The sequence below is a fragment of the Oryx dammah genome, unplaced genomic scaffold, assembly GCF_014754425.2.
Source record: "Oryx dammah isolate SB20612 unplaced genomic scaffold, SCBI_Odam_1.1 HiC_scaffold_18, whole genome shotgun sequence".
NCBI lineage: Eukaryota > Metazoa > Chordata > Mammalia > Artiodactyla > Bovidae > Oryx > Oryx dammah.
Window position 1 is genome coordinate 88,007,110 of NW_024070202.1, and position 21,571 is coordinate 88,028,680.

At 37.6% G+C, this 21,571-nt stretch overlaps 1 protein-coding gene across 1 annotated transcript in view; it reads right to left on the reverse strand.

Annotated features, from left to right (window-relative positions):
* Positions 1-551: 551 nt before the first annotated feature.
* Positions 552-21,571, reverse strand: part of IQUB (IQ motif and ubiquitin domain containing) — a 77,400-nt gene continuing 56,380 nt past the window's right edge. The window contains exons 10-13 of the mRNA XM_040259553.1: positions 17,717-17,893; positions 10,829-11,077; positions 9,371-9,556; positions 552-3,543 (exon numbers count right to left, since the gene is read on the reverse strand). Coding sequence (XP_040115487.1) covers positions 3,361-3,543; positions 9,371-9,556; positions 10,829-11,077; positions 17,717-17,893 — 795 coding nt within the window. The 3' untranslated portion in view covers positions 552-3,360. The remainder of the gene's footprint in view (positions 3,544-9,370; positions 9,557-10,828; positions 11,078-17,716; positions 17,894-21,571) is intronic.

Consider the following 21,571-nt stretch of genomic DNA (forward strand, 5'->3'; position numbering starts at 1 on the left):
CACAGAAACAACAGCAGCCAGAATATCAGCATTTTGCCCTAATTCCCTCAGGGTGACACATTCCCTCAGCAGCACACAGTGAGCTGCTTCACAAGCTGAGAATACGGGCTAAGAGATGCTGAGTCTTTCATAGGGAACAGTAAACACTATCTCTGTCTTTTAAGACTGCTTGTTTTACAAATATCCTTGGAAAAAAAGAACTAAGTACCACTACTCAAAAGACATGCAGAAACGTTAAAAACCTGTGGAGAATTGTTTCCCAATTGACTTTTTGTTTTAAACCTACTTTCATACCTAATGTAGAGATTATTAATTTATATTCTGAAAAACAGTTTACCAAAATTAAGTAACTTCTTTTGCTCTGTTATTTTTGTTCTCAATTTCATCCTTGAAATGAATATTGCCAATTATTTTGGAGTTATAGGAGGTGTCTATTTGCATATGACTGAACTCCGGGAGATGGTGATGAACAGGGAGGCCTGGCATGCTGCGATTCATGGGGTCGCAAAGACTCGGACACGACTGAGCGACTGAACTGAACTGAACTGAACTGATATAGTGTTGCTCAGTTGAGTTGAGTTCAGTCGCTCAGTTGTGTCCAACTCTTTGCGACCCCATGAATCGCAGCACGCCAGGCCTCCCTGTCCATCACCAACTCCCGGAGTTCACTCAGACTCACGTCCATCCAGTCAGTGATACCATCCAGCCATCTCATCCTCTGTCGTCCCCTTCTCCTGCCCCCAATCCCTCCCAGCATCAGAGTCTTTCCCAATGAGTCAACTCTTCACATGAGGTGGCCAAAGTACTGGAGTTTCAGCTTTAGCATCATTCCTTCCAAAGAACACCCAGGGCTGATCTCCTTTAGAATAGTGTTGCTAAATATCCTTAAATGTCATTTTATTGGGAATAAATATCTGGCACACAGCTTGTAATTCACTCCTTTGAAGCCACATGAGAATAACTGTCCTTTACGAGAATTTTAACCCATTCAAATGTATGCACTGTGATATTTTTAATCTTGTTTTTCTCTCACGTATACCTCCTTCCTCTTAACCGAAAAGACAAGCATACACACAAAACCTCTTTATTTCACAATAGTTGTCCTGTTTGCTGCTGTTCCCTTGTTTCTCCAGAAATGTGGGGTTTATAATTCCATTTTCATTCTGATAGGAGTTGTCTTTAAGTTTTTTAACTACATACTTGAGTATCTTCTTTCCTACGTACTTATCCATTTGCTCATCTCCCCTTGAAAAGATCTGGAACACTTTACCCCCCTGGATCTTCCTACAACAGAATTTAGTTAGAACACTCAGGTTATTTTTGTTGTGTCTGATTCAGATTTTTGGTTTTTGCAGTAGGGACTTTTTTTGAAAAATTATTTGTGTTCATTACGTTGTTCCATAACCATTCAAGTGATGATCCTTTAGAGAGAATCTTGAAATTTCGGTGCTCACCGCCATTCCTCATACAGACTGTCATGCCCAGGTCATTCCTCCACAGTGTCGAGGTCAGCTGGAGTGCAGAATGGGTCCACACAGATTGATGACATGCCTCTTGCCTAACAATATCTTTCTGTTGTTTTCATCCCCCACTCCAAAAAAAAAAAAAAAATTGCCTGAAAGTAAAACTCTCAATTCATTTTTTTACACTCAAAATTCAAAATTCTTCAATAGAAATGTTCCTCCTTTACCTTCTGGTATTTAGCGCTGGGGAAGATAAATCTAATGCTATTGTTCCTGACTTTGTGTGTGTGTCTGTGGTTTTTCCACTCCAACTTGAATGTTTATAGAATTTGTCCAAAATTTTTGAAATCCAGAAATGTCATGAAGTTGTGTCTATGTGTGTCTCTATATTAATTTTCCCAGTTCTTGGTAGACACTTTATACAGCTAAGGATATATGTCTTTTTAGTTAGGGAAATCGGTTTTAAATATTTGTTAATTGTTTCTCCTTCTATACTCCATTTTAGGCTTATGCTATTTCTAGGGTGGACAAAAAAAGAAATCTGTTAAACTTATTGTTTTGCTCATTTACCTCATTTCTCGGAATTTTCCTCTGAATCCCAGGGGACTATCTTATGCTAAATCACCCAATCTCCATGTTAGTTTTAGCTTTCAAGTACCAGATCTATTCTTCATTGCCATCTGTGTGTTTTTGTGATTCAGCAACTATTTTATTGTATCTATTTATCGTAATTATTTAAGTAATAGTAATTTTTCCTAGTATTTTTCCCAAAGGATGAAAAATGCTATTAAATGTCCTCAACACAGTTAAGAGATTTGTTAAATAAATATGTATTTTCACTCCTCAAAAGGATCTCTTTGATTTTTGAATCTTTGCGTATATGGTGACTCTCCTTTCTCTATCAGCTTGTTTTTGTGACACTGGGATATAACACTTTGTTCTGTTCTGTCGTTTAGGCCTTTATCCATATAATACAGTCTTCCTGCTGCTGCTGCTGCTAAGTCGCTTCAGTCGTGTAAGGAGAAGGAAGGAAACCCCTTCTGTGGGTTTTCATTTGGTAGTGGGCTAGGGGAGGCATGCTCATCAGGTAATAAACTAAAGGAATGCAGATAGAATGCAGATACTTTACTTCAAAGGCAGGGGAATTAACTTCTTAGCTAGTTGCTTTCAGGTATCCTGAGGCCAGGGTTCTGTAATAGCAGGCCACAGCTGAACTTCTTCCCTGCTGACTGCCCTCCAGCCTGACGCGATCTCCTGCCCCTTCTGCTATGGATATTTGGACATGTATATAAGAAGAGAGCTGTAGTTTCAGCGAGATGGAAAAGAATTTACCGGGAAACCTGACTTTATTAAGGAAAGTCTCTCTGCTGTTGAGCCTATCTTTTTCACTCTTTGTGGTTATTTTCCTAGCCCTGAATTGAGGTGCTGCCCTTTTTCATGTATGATCCAACAGCTCTGGTTGCTCCCCCACCTCAGTTGTACTCCACCATTCTCCCGTCACTGTGAGCAAATGCTATATAGTCGGATGCCTTACTCCAGGGCAACAGAGGAATGCTCACAGTCCTCTACTTGCCCTTCTCTGATTGCTTGTTTGTTGATTTTACCTTCTCTGATTGCTTGTTTATTGATTTTACATGAAATTTTAAGTAAATTAATGTAGGAAAAGTAAAAATAAAATGTTCTCTTTAAAATGTTAATTTCAGTAACAAAATTATATTTAAATTTCACACTATCTAACAATAAAGCAATGGGGATGTTTTCTCCATAAAACTTATGACAGTATAACAATTAAAATCAATAAAAGGATAAAATTCTACTTCTGTAGTGTGTGACCTTTGTATTTCTCTATTAGCCGTGGACAAAAATTCTGATCATCAAACAAAGAGTCCTGGATCTTCTAAGGACCAGGCCTGTGGACTTCTAAAATCTTAGTTATTGGTTCTGACTGATGCTTCTTTCTGATTTCCTCTACTTCACCATCATCAAGTAAAAATGAAGCCAGTGGCGGAATTTGAGAAAAATAGTTCTTAGCCAGGAAGTGTTTGTGTTTGATCTTGTGAATAAACAAGGGTTCATATCCCTGAAAAGAAAAAAAGTCAGATTGTATTAAATGTCATAGATAAATCTTGCCAAACAAAAACACTTATGCCTCAGTGCCTTTGCTTGTCAGTTCTTAAACTTTTTTTTCCCTCACTTTGTCCATCATTTTACAGGGCTCAGCTTTTGATACTTAAACCTGGAAGTCTTTCTAGATTTTCTCTCTGACCTGAGTCCAAACAAACCCCTCCTTCTTCCATACCTGTAAGCACTTTCATATATTTTTTAATGTAATTTTTAATTCATTCTGCCTTGGACTTCACTATCTACTTGCAAGTCTCTTCCATGATAACAAAGAAGACTCCTTAAAGATTCAAACTGAGTTTTTTTCATACATGTGTCTCTGGCCACGTTAGGTAAACAGTCAATCAATATTTTTGTGTGAATGCTCTTGTCACCTTGGTTCTCTTTAAATCTATTTCAATACTGATACAATTACCAACTTGAAGTTTTTCCTAAAATTAGTCCTTCCTCCTATATCTCCAGAGTTCAAAATAAAGATCACAATGTACAGCAGAAACTAATTTAACATTGTAAAGCAATTATTCTCCAATAATAAAATAAAAATTAAATAAACAATGGTGCTGTGACCATGTAAACTTCTTTTTTGTCACTCTTTTTACTACCACAGATGTGTCTGAACTATTTCTCTTCTGTCTTCTAAACAGAAAATAATCTTCCTGCCTTTAACAAATTTTTGTGCGTTTCCATTTTTCTTTGTTATTAATTAATATTTACACTTCCTGTCTCTCCACAGCTGTAACAGCACTTTGAACTTTCTCTGTTAGGTAGTTTTGCCACATTACAGACAAAGAAAACATCTGTTTTCTAATAAAAGGGGCACACTGCAAGTTGCCAACCCAATATTCATTCTCTCTCCATTCATATTTAGAGGCCTGATTTTACACAGGGGCCTGATTGTGTATTCTGTGACATGCTCAGCTTTCTTAGCCTTTTTTATAGCAAGGGTTGATCATATGACAAGTTTCTGGCATTCCTTGAGAGCTCAGTTGGTAAAGAATCTGCTTGCAATGCAGGAAACCCAGGCTGGATTCCTGGGTCAGGAAGAGCCACTGAAGAAGGGATAGGCTACCCACTCTAGTATTCTTGGGCTTCCCTGGTGACTCAGCTGGTAAAGAATCTGCCTGCAATGTGGGAGACCTGGGTTTGATCCCTGGGTTGGGAAGATCCCCTGGAGAAGGGAAAGGCTACACACTCCAGCATTCTGGCCTAGAGAATTCCATGGACTGTATAGTCCATGGGGTTGCAAAGAGTCGGACATGGCTGAGAGACTTTCACTTTCATGTACATGTGTGTATATATATATACACACACACATATATGCACATATATACACATACACACATTCATGGCAGAAATATATATATATGTGAATATATATACACACACATATGTATATGTGTATACTTTTTAAGAAGTCACTGGATAAAGCTTACAGGGAAGCTCTTTGGGAGTGGGAAGCCTCACCTGTCAAGTACCTTTAGGCTTTTGCTGTATCTAGGAGGTGGGTATAATGCAGGAGATAAAGTAGCTATCTATCTGTAAGAGTACACAATCATTAGGATTAAAGCCAGTTTAAATATGGCTGTGGAAGAAGTTAGAGGGCCTGAATTTTTGAGAACATTGTAGAGCTACCATACAACCACCCTGCTGTTGCCAAACTCTGGATTCCTGTTAGATAAGAAAAGCAGCCCCATATTTGGTTAATTTGTTAAATTAACTTGCTTGCAAATTGCTTAATTTGTTATGTACAGCTAAGCTCAAATGCAACTGAGATGATCAAGAATTGTGTCCATTAGATTTCTCTGTTTTTCCCCAAGCACTCATCACAGTAACCCTCAGCTTCAAAAGCAAATTCTGGTTGAGTTAACAAACACCATTTATTTTCTTTATTAATTCTACCTGACTCTTCTTTTCAACCAAATCACAAAGACTACCTGTGCCTCCTCCTAAAATTTGTTTTCTGAAAGGCCAGATATCTCCTTCCTAAAGATGCTTCCACAGTGTCAAGGTAAAGAAAGCTTTGGAGAAAAGGAGCCAGAGGACATGGCATTCTTACAGAAAGCATTACATAGAACTATCCTGGGCTGATTTTAAGGTTTCCTCTCCAGGGTATATATACATATATACACAATGGAATAATACTCAATTAAAAACAAAAGAAAAGCTGCCATTAACAACACAAGTGGACCTAGAAAGTATTATGCTTAGGGAAATAAGTCAGAAAGAGAAAGACAAATACTTTATATTATCATTTACTTGTGCAATCTAAAAAATAAAGCAAATATACATAACAAAACAAAACAGAAACAAGTCATAGATACAAAGAATAAACTAATGACTACCAGTGGGAAAAAGGAAGGTGTGGGGCAAGACAAGATTAAGAAACACAAACTACTTTGTATAAATAGATAAGCAACAAGAATATATTGTACAGCATAGGTAAATATAATCATTGTTTTATAATGACTTTAAATAGAATATAATCTATAAAACTACTGAAACATGTTTTACACTTGAAACTAACTATAGTGTTATAAATCAACTATACTTTAATAAAAAAAAAAATTCTTCTCTATAGACAAATTCACCTAGGGCGTTCACTGGCATTCCAATGGTTATCACTCCATGCTCCCAAAGCAGGGGGCCTGGGTTCAATCCCTGGTCAGGAAACTAAGATCTCACGATGCACAGGGGGACAAAAAAAAAAGAAAACAAAAATACCCTCATCTAACCTCCTCCCAAAACTTCTTAGCCCATATTTCATTCAAGGAATACTGACACATTTATGTTATATTAATATTAATACAACATTAAACAATACAGATAGAGAACCTTATAGATTTTCAAAGTGCATAAACAAAGCCAAATCAATCATTAAAGATGAGAATACCACATTATGTTACATACAATAAAAGGAACAAGTAACTCTTAGAGAATAATATAATATGGAAAAATATCCAATATTCATTATCCCCATGTTATATATGAGAAAACTGGGGTATTGAGACAGTAACAAACTTGCCCAACTTCCTTCAACTCATAAGTGATAGAGTCAGAATTAAAGCTAAGGCTACTCCTACCCTCTGTGACTTGCCTGGTGGCTTAGACAGTAAAGAGTCCACCTGCAATGAGGGAGACCTGGGTTAGGAAAAGCCCCTGGAGGAGGAAATGGCAATCCACTCTAGCATTCTTGCCTGGAGAATCCCATGGATAGAGGAACCTGGCAGGCTACAGTCCATGGGGTCGCAAAGAGTCAGACCCAACTGAGTAATTAAGTACAGCACTCTAATCTTCTATACCAGATTCATGTTTTTAGCTAACTTTTATAAAATTTTACAAAGCAAAAAAGCCAGGTCCTAATGTCCTATGGATCCTCAGTGACAGATGGGGAAATACTGATTTCCTGACTTTAAATCTACCATTTTCCTACTTTGGCCAATGTACACACTGTGAGAAACTGAACTACCTCATATACAGTTCAGAGAACAGAAACCTTTTTCCATGCTTTTCCTACAAGTTGTGTCATGGCTGACTGTAGGAGTCAAGATTATTTTATCTGTTAAGTAATTTTTTCTCAGTGAGATAGCAAATGTGTGTGAAGTCGCTTCAGTAGTGTCCGACTCTTTGCGACCCTATGGACTACAGCTCACCAGGCTCTGTTCGTGGGATTCTCCAGGCAGGATTACTGGAGTGGGTTGCCATTTTCTCCTGCAGAGGATTTTCCCAACCCAGGGATTAAACCTGCCTCTCCCATGCCTCCTGGACTGGCAGGTGGGTTCTCTACCACTAGTGCCACCTGGGAAGCCCTTTGATAGCAAATAGCTCTGTGTATTTAGGAAATTCTGGAAATGTTTTACTTTGCCACAAGACATAAACTGTTCTTTAACTAGGATGAATATTAATACTTAAAAGATTACACCAGCCCCAAACCATAAAACAGCAATTTAGTTTGTCTGAAATAACAATTATGTTTGAAGTCACTTCTTTATTTACACTAAGCTTACTTAGTGTAAATGGAGCTCTATTTACAGAAATTCAATAAGATCCTGAAATTAGAAATGCATGTGAATAAAACATTTAATTTGATACTGCAGTAACTTGATTAAATACACAAAGGGAGTTTGCTCATTAATTGAAGAAGCAGTGGAATATCACCTTTGGGAATGAATTTCAATTCCACTATGGTTCCTATATGAAATGATTCTGCTAGTATTGGCTAGGCTTCCAGTGATTGAATATTTATGGGGCAGCTTAGTTCACTAAATATAATATTTAACACGGCTTCAGTTTGTTACCCTTTCCTCCAGTCCCTAGGGTGAAATTTTTCTTATCCTGGCATCTACTGGAAAATTATTCAAAAAAGCAAACAATTTAATTACTTCCTCCTCTTTACACCTTCCCCCTCCCCAATAAAAACACATACAGGGAAGAGCACAATTCAAAATGACTATTATGCTTGAAGTCATTTCTTTATTTTCCCTTAGCTGACATCTTGCATCAAATAAGTACAGCAATTTAATCAGTGGGAAGCAGAGATTCAGTATCAGCTGTTGGGATCATAGGTTTACTTAGTGCAAACGTAGCTTTCTGAGAACTCATCAGGGACCCCTCAATTCTGTTCATCAAAATGTTTTACAGATTGCATCTTGTAAGTTACTGAAATTAAATGGTGTTTAATTTTTATAGCACTTTCCCCACTTCTAGCTAGTTGGAAGCAAATGAAAAATTAAGCCTCAGAACTACACTCCATCGGTAGGACTGCTATTTAGGACACAAAATTATGAACAGAATTTATCTGAGAAGTTAGTGTGCTTTTAGGCAGACCTGTGAAGAATAATCAAAGGACAGATTCTAGGTTCCATAATACCTATCTGGTGATAGTATTTATTTATTCATTCAACAAATACGTATTAATTATCTACTCTGTGACACTGTTGTAAGTATGAGAGATATAGACACAAAAAAACTAAACAGTGTCCCTGGCTCTTGTGAAATTTACTATGATACTAATGTGCTTGAACTTGCTATTATTAGGAGGGAGTGGTTTCATATTAGGTACTTGTAAGACTCCAGATGTCTTATCTTTATCTCTTATGTGCCTTGCTGCCAAGCTGCTGCCAAGTCGCTTCAGTCGTGTCCGACTCTGTGTGACCCCATAGACGGCAGCCCACCAGGCTCCCCCGTCCCTGGGATTCTCCAGGCAAGAATACTAGAGTGGGTTGCCATTTCCTTCTCCAATGCATGAAAGTGAAAAGTGAAAGTGAAATCGCTAAGTCATGTCTGACTCCCAGTAACCCCATGGACTGCAGCCCACCAGGCTCCCCCATCCATGGGATTCTCCAGGCAAGAGCACTGGAGTGGGGTGCCATTGCCTTTTCCCTTATGTGCCTTAATCTCCTTTAAATTTCAGTCTCTGCCATACATACCATCCAGGTATTTGTTAATGTTATCTATGGGTTCTCTGTTGCTTAATCCAATGAAACTATTCAAATTATGCATGGAATGTAGTAAAAGGCAGTCAAGTGAAAGTGAAAGTTGCTCAGTCATGTCCAACTCTTTGCGATCCCATGGACTATGGAGTCTATGAAATTCTCCAGGCCGGAATACTGGAGTGGGTAACCTTTCCCTTCTCCAGGGGATCTTCCCAACCCAGGGATCAAACCCAGATCTCCTGCATTGTGGGTGGATTCTTTAACAGCTAAGCTATCAGGGAAGCCCTAAAAGGCAATCAAGGTACTTCTAATAATTCCAGTGATCAAACTAAGGTCACAGATTGACTTTCTTACCTCTTCAATACTCTTTAGTTTGAGATGAGTAGCGCCTTCATCTTTGGTAAGAAGAATGCAGTTCCAGGGAGACCATTCCACAGACTTATCCCATCTGACCATGACCAAATCATTGAGATCCTTCCAAGCACTGAGCACAGACTGGGCTGCCCAAATATTCTCTGTCAGGTACTGAATATCCTGTAGCTGCATGTCAAAACATATTTTTAAAATAAAAATGTTCTAAACATAAAATTTTATTCTAACCGTAAAATTTCTTTAAGACTATTATATTCCTTGAGAAAACAAATTCAGTGTATTTTTTAAAGGGAAACATTATTCATGAGGTTTTCAGCACACACGGTGGTGCTGGTGGTTTAGTCACTAAGTCGTGTCCGACTCTTGGGACCCCATGGACTTAGCCCGCCAGGCCCCTCTGTCCATGGAAATTTTCAGGCAACAGTACTGGAGTGGGTCACCATTTCCTTCTCCAGGGGATCTTCCTGATCCAGGGATCAAACCTGGGTCTGCTGCATTGCAGGCGATCTTCTGCATTGTAGGCAGATTCTTTACCAACTGAGCCACCAGGGAAGCCTTTTCAGTGCCCATGTGTGTGTGCTGTGCTTAGTCGCTCAGTTGTGTCTGACTCTTTGTGATCTCATGGACTGTAGCCCACCAGGATCCTCTGTCCATGGGGATTCTCCAGGCAAGAATACTGGAGTAGGTTGTCATGCCCTCCTCCAGGGGATCTTCCCAACCCAGGGATCGAACCCAGGCCTCCCGCATTGCAGGTGGATTCCTTACCAGCTGAGTCACCAAGGAAGCCCAAGAATACTGGAGTGGGTAGCCTATCTTTTCCCCAGGGGATCTTCCCAACCAGAGAATTGAACCGGGGTCTCTTGCAATACAGGTGGATTCTTTACCAGCTGAGCTACCAGGGAAGCCCAATCTCTGCTCACTCTGCCCAAACTATGTTACCAGTCTCACAGTCATGACTGCATCCAGAGAAAGCAGTGTGTATTTCTTCCAACATGCTAATTTTACCTTATATTTATATGGTATTAAGTACTTTCTAAAATTCATTAGTAACTTTCAGCTTATCCTCAGGGTTACTTGCAGATCATTTTATTCCCATTTTAGAAATTAGGAAATTAAGATGTGAAAAAAAATAAGCAATTCATTTAGTGTTATTAAAAACATCATTGTTTTAGTGAAAAAAAAAAGAGAACAAGGGGGGAAATGAAATAACTGCTTATAAACTTTTTAAAAATTTAAACCATATTAGCTACAGCTCTTGAAATGACTTTTTATCAAGACTGCATATATAAACTTAGGACTGCTAGAGAGGCAAGCTTCAGAAAGAATAAACACAGGGAGAAGAATCATTATTTTAAAAGGTTTGGATGGGAAAGCAGAAATCTTTTCTGTAAAAGCAATGAACAGGTTTCATCCATGATTGGCAACATTTACTCATCATACCTGTATCAGGAAAGCAATTTCAGAACCATCTTCATAATCAGCTTCTGAACAGTAGAGCCGCTGAAGTAAACATTTGTACTTCAAATAAGATTCTCGTTTTCGACTCTCATTGTCAAGGTTAATGCACTGACGACATTGGTAAATGCGGTGCGAGGTGGATGATACAGGAAACTCTGCAGAAGGCAAATAGAGCTGACAACTGTGGCAAAAGTAAATTTTCTTATAGAACTTCAGTGGGTCTTGAGGGACCTAAACAATAAAAAAAAAAAAAAGAAAGAAAGAAAGTTGAATAGCCAGGCCAAATGTTAAAGGCTAACTTTTCTTAGAATGAGATAAATAGTTGGTTAATTTTAAAGTTATATTTTTCCCTAACTTTCTACTCTATGAAAAATTTAAATTTCAAGTCATATTCATTCACTCTGTCAAAATGTTAAAACTCTTTTAGATACATGTGGTAAAATCACCTAGAAAATTACATGGCTGAAAAAAAATGAGTAGGTAGAGGCTTTGAATTGCAATAGTTAAAAAAAAACCTTCCAAAAAGAACGGAAAAAAAGTCCTTTGACACTTATTTTTAAGAAGAATTTAGATTTTTGGTGCTATTCTGTATTAATTTTTCTTACAGGCAATAGATAAATTCATATATAAATAAAAGGCCACTAAAACAAGTGTTGTCATTTCATTCCAACTTCACACTAAATTTGGGTTGGCTCATTCATCAGTGTTCAAACTTTGAAATTCTGCATTATATAGTACTATTTCTAATTTTTTGAGGAACCTCCATAATGGCAGTACCAATTTACATTTCCACTAACAGTACACAAGGATTCCCTTTTTTCCACATCCTTGCCAATACTTGTTATCTTCTGTTATTTTAATAATAGACATTTTAACACTGAGGGGGTGATATTTCATTGTGGTTTTGATTTGCATTTCTCTGATGATTAGTGATAATGAGTGACAATTTTTCATATACATGTTAACTATTTATATGCTTTCTTCAGGAAAATGTTTGCTCAGGTCCTTTGCCCATTTTTAAATTGGATTAAAATTGTTTTGCTATTGAGTTGTACAAGTTGTTTTGGATATTAGTTCATGTGATACATTAATTAAAAGTACTCTTACTCAAAGATGCTATCATCTGAGTCTTATTTTTTCTGGTGGAAGGTCTTGTATTTATTATATTTTTTACGTACTGAAATACATAGTTGATGTACAATATTATGTTAGGTTCAGATGTTCTACACAATAATTTGACAAAATGATTTAGTGAGAACTGCCAATACCATGGTGAATAAAAGTGGCAAGAGTGGGCATCCTTTTCTTGTTCCTGATCATAGAGGAAATGCTTTCAGCTTTCTACTACTGAGTATTATGTTGGCTGTAGGTTTGTCATATATGGCCTTTATTATGTTGAGATGTGTTCCCCCTATATCCACTTTGTTGAGAAACTTTAATCACAAATAAACATTGAAGACTGTCAAAACTTTTCCTGCATCTATTGAAATGATCATATAATTTTCATTCTTCAATTTGTTAATGTGGCATATAATACTGATTTGCACTGTTGAAACATTCCTGCATCCCAGAGACATCTCTCTTGATCACGGTGCATGATCCTTTTAGTGTGTTGTTGAATTCGGTTTGCTAACCTTTTGTTGAGGACTTAAGCATGTATGTTCATCAGTGATATTTGTGTGTAATTTTCTGTGATGTCTTTGTCTGGTTTCAGTATCACAGTGATGCTGGCCTCGAAGAGTGAGTTTGGAAATATTCTTTCCCCTTCAGCTTTTTGGAGTAGTTTGGGAAGGATACATGCTAATTCTTCTTTAAGTGTTTAGTACCATTTCCAGTGAAGCAGTCTGGTGATGAGCTTTTGTTTGTTGGGCATTTTTGGTTACTGATTCAATTCCATTACTGGTAATTGGTCTGTTCACTATTTCTATTTCTTTCAGATTCATTATTGGGAGACTATATATTTGTAAGATTTTCTCTGTCTCTTGTAGTTTGTCCACTTTATTGGTGTATAAACTGTTCATAGTAAAATCTCTTATAATCCTCTATATTTCTGTAGTGTTGGTTGTAACTTTATTTCCTTTTTTATTTCTGATTTTATTGACTTGGTACCTCTATTTTTCTTGGTGAGTCTGTCTAAAGGTTAATCAATTTTGTTTATCTTTTCAAAGAACCAGCTCTTAGATTTATTATTAATTTCTATTTTACTTATTTCTGCTCTGATTTGTATGATTTCTTTCCTTCTACTAATTTTGTGTTTTGTGTGTTCTTCTTTTTCTAGTTTGCATAGGTGAAATGTTAGGTGGCTTATTCTTTTCTTATTTCCTGAAGTAGGTTTGTATCACTATCAACTTTCCTCTTAGAACTGCTTTTACTGCATCTCATTAATTTTGGATCATTGTCTTTTCATTTTTATTTGTCACCAGGTATTTTTCAATTTTCTGTTTGATTTATTCAGTGACCATTAGTCATTTAGTTCACATTGCTTAACCCCCCAACATTTGTGTTTTTTGCAGTTGTTTTTTTCTTGTAGCTGATTTCTATTCTCATACCATTGTGGTTTGAAAAGATGATTGATAGATTTCAGTCTTCTTAAATTTATTGAGACTTGTTTTGTGGCCTAGCATGAGATCTATACTGGAGAATGTTCCATGAGCACTTGAAAGGATTGTGTATTTCACTGCTTTTGGAGGGAATGTTTCATACACATATATCTATTAAGTTATTTGGTCTAAAATGTCATTTAAAGCCACTGTTTCCTTATTGATTTTCTGTTTCAGTGATCTGTCCATTGATGGAAGTGGGGTGTTAAAATTCCCTACTATTACTGTGTTACTGTCAATTTTTTCCTTTATGTTTGTTGCATTTCCTTTATATATTTAGCTAATCCTGGTTTGATACATATATATTTACAATTGTTATCTTCTTGTTGGATTGATCACTTTATAATTATGTAATATCCTTCTTTGTCTTAGCACAGTCTTTGTTTTAAAGTCTATCTTGTCCCTGGTGGCTCAGACATTAAAGAATCTACCTGCAATGGAGAAGACCTGGGTTTGATCCCTGGTTTGGGAAGATCCCCTGGAGGAGGGCATGGCAACCCACTCCAGTATTCTTGCCTGGAAAATCCCCATGGACAGAGGAGCCTGGCGGGCTACAGTCCATGGAGTCACAAAGAGTCAGACGTGACTGAGCAAATAAGCACAACTAAGCATGCACTCCAGTTTTCTTTTTGCTTTCATTTGCATGGAATACCCTTTTCCATCCCTTCTCTCTCAGTCTGTCTGTTTCTTTAGCTCTGAAGAAAGTCTCCTGTAGGCAACATATACATGGCTCTTGTATTTTTTTATCCATTCAGCCATTCTATATCTTTTATTTGGAGCATTTAGTCCATTTACATTTAAAGAAATTATTGATAGAGATGTACTTATAACCATTTTGTTTATTGTCTTCTGGTTGGTTTATGGTTTTTATTATTATTTTTGTTGCTCCTTTCTTCTTTTGTTCTCTTCCTCTTATGATTTGATGACTTTCTTTAGTGTTATGTTTGGATTTTCTCTTTTGTGTGTTTACCTATTACAGGTTTTTGGCTTGTGGTTACCATGAGGTTAATATACAACAACATGTATTATTTTTAAGTTGATGTTCCCTTAAGTTCGAACATGTTCTAATATCCCTGTATTTTTATTCCACCAGCCACCACTGCCATTGTTAATATTTCGGACATTATATTTTACATCTTTTGTTTTTTGTATCCTTTAATTACTTATTGTGGATAGCTGATGTTACTACTTTTGTCTTTTAACCTTCCTACTAGCTGTCTAAGTGGTTGATCTACTATCTTTACTGTATGTTTGCCTTTACTAATAAGATCTTTGCTTTCATAATTTTCTTGTTTCTAGCTGTAGTCTTTTCTGCTTAGAGTAGTCCTTTAAAATTTCTTGTACTGGTGGTTTAGTGATGCTGAATTATTTAAGCTTTGGTTGTTAGTAAAACTCTATCTCCCTTTCAAATCTGAATGATAGCCTTGCCAGGTAGAATATTCCTGATGGTTTATTTTTTTCCCCCCTTTTCTCACTTTGACTATATTATGCCAATCCTTTCCGGCCTGCAAAGTTTCTGTTGAAAAGTCAGCTGATAGTCTTAAGAGTTTCCTTGTATACTACTAGTTGCTTTTCTCTTTTTCTTTTGAATGGAATCTTTTTTTTTTTTTTTTGAGCAGTAGGTCTCAACAGTGTGCTTAAATATTAACATTAACTAAACCACGGTTGGAAAAAGATGTGCTGTTATATAAACTCTGTTGTTCCATTTACAGAGCACAAGCAGAACAGCTTGGTAATAAATCTTAAGGGCTCCTAGTATTTTCAGAATAGTAAATGAGCACTAGCTTAAACTTAAAGTCACCAGGTGCATTAGCTGAGAGAGTCAGTCTGTCCTTTAAGGCTTTGAAGCTAGGAATTTGACTTCTCTCTAGCTGTGAAAGTCCTAGATATCATCTTCTTCCAGTATAAGGCCATCTCATCTATACCAAAAATCTACTGTGTAGTGTAGCCATCTTCATTAATTATCTTGGCAAGATCTTCTGGATAACTTGTTGCTTCTATGTTTATGTTATGGAGAACTCTTTTCCCTAAATCTCATGAACCAAACACTGTGAGCTTCAAACTTTTCTACTGCAGCTTTCTTACCTCTCTCAGCCTTCAAGAAAATGAAGACCATTAGGATCTTGCTCTGGACCAAGCTTTGGCTTATGGAAATGTTATGGTAAGTCTGATCTTCTATCCAAACAACTCAAACTCTCTACATACCAGCTTTTAAGGCTGTTTCAATTTCTTATCACTCATGTGTTCACTGGAGTAGCACTTTTAATTTCCTTCAAGAACTTGTCCTTTGCATTCACAAGTTGGCTAACTGGTGCAAGAGGCTTAGCTTTTGGCCTATTCTCATTAAGTTTAATCATTTCCAGCTTTTGATTTAAAGGGAGAGGTGTGCAACTCTTCTTTTCACTTAAACCCTTAGAGGCTTTTGTAAGGTTATTAACTCGCCTAGTTTCAATAATGTTGTGTCTCAAGGAATAGGGGTTGTCTGAGGAGGAGGCCTGGTGTGCTGCAATTCATGTGGTTGCAGAGTCGGACACGACTGAGTGACTGAACTGAACTGAACTGAGGAGAGGAAGAGAGAAGGAAGCACCACCAGTTGGTAGAGCAGTCAGAATACACACAGCAATTAAATTTGCTGTCTTATATGGGCAAGGTTTATGATGTCCCAAAACAATTATAATAGCAACATCAAAGATCAATGACCACAAATCACTGTAACAAACATAATAACCATGAGAAAGTCTGAAACATTCTAAGAATTTACCAAACTGTGACACAGAGACACAAAGTGAGCAAAAGCTGTTGGAAAAATTGTGCCAATAGATTTGCTCAATGAAGGGTTGCCACAATCTTCAATTTATTTAAAAGAAAGAAAGAAAGAAAAACAGTATCTGCAAAGTTCAATAAAGCAAAGTGCAATAAAACATGGTATGCTTGTACATATCATATGATTCCATTTATAGGACAGGGTTAGGTATAACTACAGAAATAAAATGCTGAACAGTGTTTGCCAAGGGTTAGGCATCCAGGGGAAGGACTGATTATAAAGTAGCATAATGAGGGAATTTCAGGGAGGTGAAAAGACTATTTTATCTTGATTGTGCTATTGGCTGTTGATTATACAACACTGCATTTGTCAAAACTTATCAGAAACATTGGATTTTACTAAAGGTAAATTTAAAAAGTGAATAAAATGGTATAATGTTATGTGAATGTATAGAACATTGAATTCTATTATACTACTGCAAGCATATGAAAATTGTGTAAGTCCATAGAAGACTAAAAAGTAGTTTGGAAACACAGAAAAATGATAAATAATTTGATGGTCAACTTTTCTCTTGAACTTTTGTTAGATTTTAAAGTTCTCCTGCAATATAATTAAGTTTCAAAAATTCATTAAAAGAAAGAATATAAAAATCAAACACTTTTACTTTTTCTAAAAGTTTCTAAAAGCAAAATAGATGTTTGGTCAGCTTCTTAAATTATTTGAGATTATTACTCTAAAAATAATCATTGGAACAACACTATTAATATTTCAAACTCTTTAACAAGCCCCTCAAAAAATTTACTAAACATGTTTTAAACAGTCTTGCAAAGTAAGACGGCAAAGTTTTTAGAAAGAAAAATCTCCAAAGACGGCTAAGCATATTGGAGTTGGAAAAAGCAATTTAATTCAAATACATATTACATTTGAAGTTCTTGCAGGATACCTATGTGAATCAGCTCAGTAATAACTATAACTATGTGGTAAGTACTATAAAGGAACACAAAGGTGCATGTAGACTCTCAGAAATGAAGAGTTTAACTCTCTCTGAGGCCTAATGAAGAAGAGTACGTGTGAACTGAGTCCTAAGAAATAAAGAGGAGCTGGCTGGGTAAAGTCAGGGACAACAACCAGAATGTGCAAAAGCTGGAAGGTATGAGAGACTGTGAGGTATTCAATATAGTACAGTATTCAACTGGACACTTGATCCAGAGAGTAGGGGAGAATTCAAGGTTGGAAATACAAACAGAAAATGTTAAATGGTTCATTTATCAACATAAAAAATATCATTCAAAGAAAATTTCATCAATAAGATGATCTTCCACATGGACCCCTAGTAAAGTACTAAAGCAAAATTTGAATATACCTCATTTTCCTATAGCATGAAAAGTGAAGTCGCTCAGTTGTGTCCGACTCTTCACTACTCCATGGACAGTAGCCTGCACCAGGCTCCTCTGAGCATAGAATTCTAATAAAGGAATACGGTGGGGGGGGGAAATGGTAGAGTACCTTAAGGTATCTTGCAACTTCTGGATTAAACAGAGGTGTTTTGATGTAATGAAAAAAGAGTGTTGCGATCCTTTTTCTGAGTCCTTCAAGATTCTGATGTTTGACTCCTCTCATCATAAGGTCAACCTCCCTGTCAATCAATTCCAGGATTTCCTGAGTCAGTTTACATTCATGTTCCTGTGTAAAACACACACACATATTTTGTACAGAACATTAAATATCATCAGTTAGTTTTTCAAGTTATCACCCAAACAAGCTAAAACTAGATTCCAAAAGTAGTGAACCATTGTTAATATAAGTATAGATGAAAGTGAAAGTGAAAGTCACTGAATCATGTCCAACTCTTTGCGACCCCATGGATAAGTCCATGGAATTCTCCAGGCCAGAATACTGGAGTGGGTAGCTGTTTCCTTGTCCAGGGGATCTTTCCAACCCAGGGATTGAACCCAGGTCTCTCGCATTGCAGGTGGATTCTTTATTAGCTGAACCACCAGGAAATCCCATAAGTATAGATGGATACCACTAATTTGGAAAATAAATTGACATTATCTACTGGAATTTAAGATATCCATAATCTATAACACAGCAATTCTACTAAAGTGCTTTAAAGAAATGTGCACAGAGTCATTGTTCAAAGCAGTTCAAAATCAGAAATAACCAAATGTCCATAGATAAATTGATTACATAAATAAGTGAAAAAGCAGGTGGCTCAGATGGTAAAGAACCACTACAACACAGGAGACACAGGTTCAATCCCTGAGTCGGGAAGATCCCATGGAGAAGGGAATGGCTACCCATGCCAGTTTTTCTGCATGGAGAATTCCATGAACAGAGAAGCCTAGTGGGCTACAGTCCATGGGTTCACAAAGAGTCAGACACAACTGAGGGACTGTGAGCGATTAACATTTTTGGTTCATACAATAAAGTATTATCTAATATACAGAAATGAATTAACTAGAGCTATATACAATAACAAATTTAAATCATACAAATTAATGTTTAGCAAATTAAGCAAGGCACAAAATAACACTTACTGTCTCGTTCCATTTAAATAAAATTGAAAAATAAGCAAATAAGTATCTGAATGCAGAGTTCCAAAGAATAGCAAGAAGAGATAAGAAAGCCTTCCTCAGCAATCAATGCAAAGAAATAGAGGAAAACAACAGAATGGGAAAGACTAGAGATCTCTTCAAGAAAATTAGAGTCACCAAGGGAACATTTCATGCAAAGATGGGCTTGATAAAGGACAGAAATGGTATGGACCTAACAGAAGCAGAAGATATTAAGAAGAGGTGCCAAGAATACACAGAAAAACTGTACAAAAAAGATCTTCACAACTAAGATAATCGCATGGTGTGATCACTCACCTAGAGCCAGACATCCTGGAATGTGAAGTCAAGTGGGCCTTAGAAAACATCATGAGGAACAAAGCTAGTGGAGGTGATGGAATTCCAGTTGAGCTATTTCAAATGCTGAAGGATGATGCTGTGAAAGTGCTGCATTCAATATGCCATCAAATTTGGAAACTCAGCAGTGGCCAAACGACTGGAAAAGGTCCGTTTTCATTCCAATCCCAAAGAAAGTCAATGCCAAAGAATGCTCAAACTACCCCACAATTGCATGCATCTCACATGCTAGTAAAGTCATGCTCAAAATTCTCCAAGCCAAGCTTCAGCAATACGTGAACCATGAACTTCCAGATACTGGAGCTGGTTTTAGAAAAGGCAGAGGAACCAGAGATCAAATTGCCAACATCCACTGGATCATGGAAAAAGCACGAGAGTTCCAGAAAAACATCTATTTCTGCTTTTTGACTATGCCAAAGCCTTTGACTGTGTGGATCACAAAAAACTGTGGAAAATTCTAAAAGAGATGGGAATACCAGACCACCTGACCTGCCTCTTGAGAAACCTATATGCAGGTCAGGAAGCAACAGTTAGAACTGGACATGGAACAAGAGACTGGTTCCAAATAGGAAAAGGAGTGCATCAAGGCTGTATATTGTCACCCTGCTTATTTAACTTATATGCAGTGTACATCATGAGAAACGCTGGGCTGGAAGAAGCACAAGCTGGAATCAAGATTGCCGGGAGAAATATCAATAACCTCAGATATGCAGATGACACCACCTTTATGGCAGAAAGTGAAGAGGAACTAAAAAGCCTCTTGATGAAAGTGAAAGAGGAGAGTGAAAAGTTGGCTTAAAGCTCAACATTCAGAAAACGAAGATCATGGCATCTGGTCCCATCACTTCATGGGAAAATAGATGGGGCAACAGTGGAAACAGTGTCAGACTTTTTTCATGGGGGGGCTCCAAAATCACTGCAGATGGTGACTGCAGCCATGAAATTAAAAGATGCTTACTCTTTGGAAGGAAAGTTATGACCAACCTAGATAGCATATTCAAAAGCAGAGACATTACTTTGCCAACAAAGGTCCGTTTACTCAAAGCTATGGTTTTCCAGTGGTCATGTATGGATGTGAGAGTTGGACTGTGAAGAAAGCTGAGGGCCGAAGAACTGATGCTTTTGAACTGTGGTGTTGCAGAAGACTCTTGAGAGTCCCTTAGACTGCAAAGAGATCCAACCAGTCCATTCTGAAGGAGATCAGCCCTGGGATTTCTTTGGAAGGAATGATGCTGAAGCTGAAACTCCAGTACTTTGGCCACCTCAGGCAAAGAGTTGACTCATTGGAAGAGACTCTGATGCTGGGAGGGATTGAGTACAGGGGGAGAAGGGGACGACAGAGGATGAGATGGCTGGATGTCATCACTGACTAGATGGACGTGAGTTTGAGTGAACTCTGGGAGCTGATGATGGACAGGGAGGCCTGGCGTGCTGTGATTCACGGGATCGCAAAGAGTCGGACACGACTGAGCAACTGAACTGAACTGAACTGAACTGAACAGTATATTACATAGAGATGTATCAATTCAGTTTAGTCGCTCAGTCATGTCCGACTCTTTGCGATTCGATGAACCGCAGCACACCAGGCCTCCCTGTCCATCACCAATAACCGGACTTTACCCAAACTCATGGCCATTGAGTCGGTGATGGCATGCAACCATCTCATCCTCTGTCGTCCCCTTCTCCTCCTGCCCCCAATCCCTCCCAACATCAGGGTCTTTTCCAATGAGTCAGCTCTTTGTGTTAGGTGGCCAAAGCACTGGAGTTTTAGTTTCAACATCAGTCCTTCCAATGAACACCCAGGACTGATCTCCTTTAGGATGGACTGGTTGGATCTCCTTGCAGTCCAAGGGACTCTCAAAAGTATTCTCCAACACTACAGTTCAAAAGCATCAATTCTTCTGCACTCAGCTTTCTTTATAGTCCAAGTCTCACATCCATACATGACCACAGGAAAAACCATAGCTTTGACTAGATGGACCTTTGTTGACAAAGTAATGTCTCTGCTTCTTAATATGCTTTCTAGGTTGGCCGAAGCTTTTCTTCCAAGGAGTAAGCGTCTTTTAATTTCATGGCTGCAATCACCATCTGCAGAGATTTTGGAGCCCAAAAAAGTAAAGTCAGCCACTGTTTCCCCATCTATTTGCCATGCAGTGATGGGACTGGATGCCATGATCTTAATTTTCTGAATGTTGAGCTTTAAGCCAACTTTTTCACTCTCCTCTTTCACTTTCATCAAGAGGCTCTTTAGTTCCTCTTCACTTTCTGCCATAAAAGTGGTGTCATCTGCATATCTGAGGTTATTGATATTTCTCCCAGCAATCTTGATTCCAGCTTGTGCTTCTTCCAGCCCAGCATTTCTCATGATGTATGCTGCATATAAGTTAAATAAGCAGGGTGACAATATACAGCCTTGATGCACTCCTTTTCCTATTTAGAACCAGTCTGT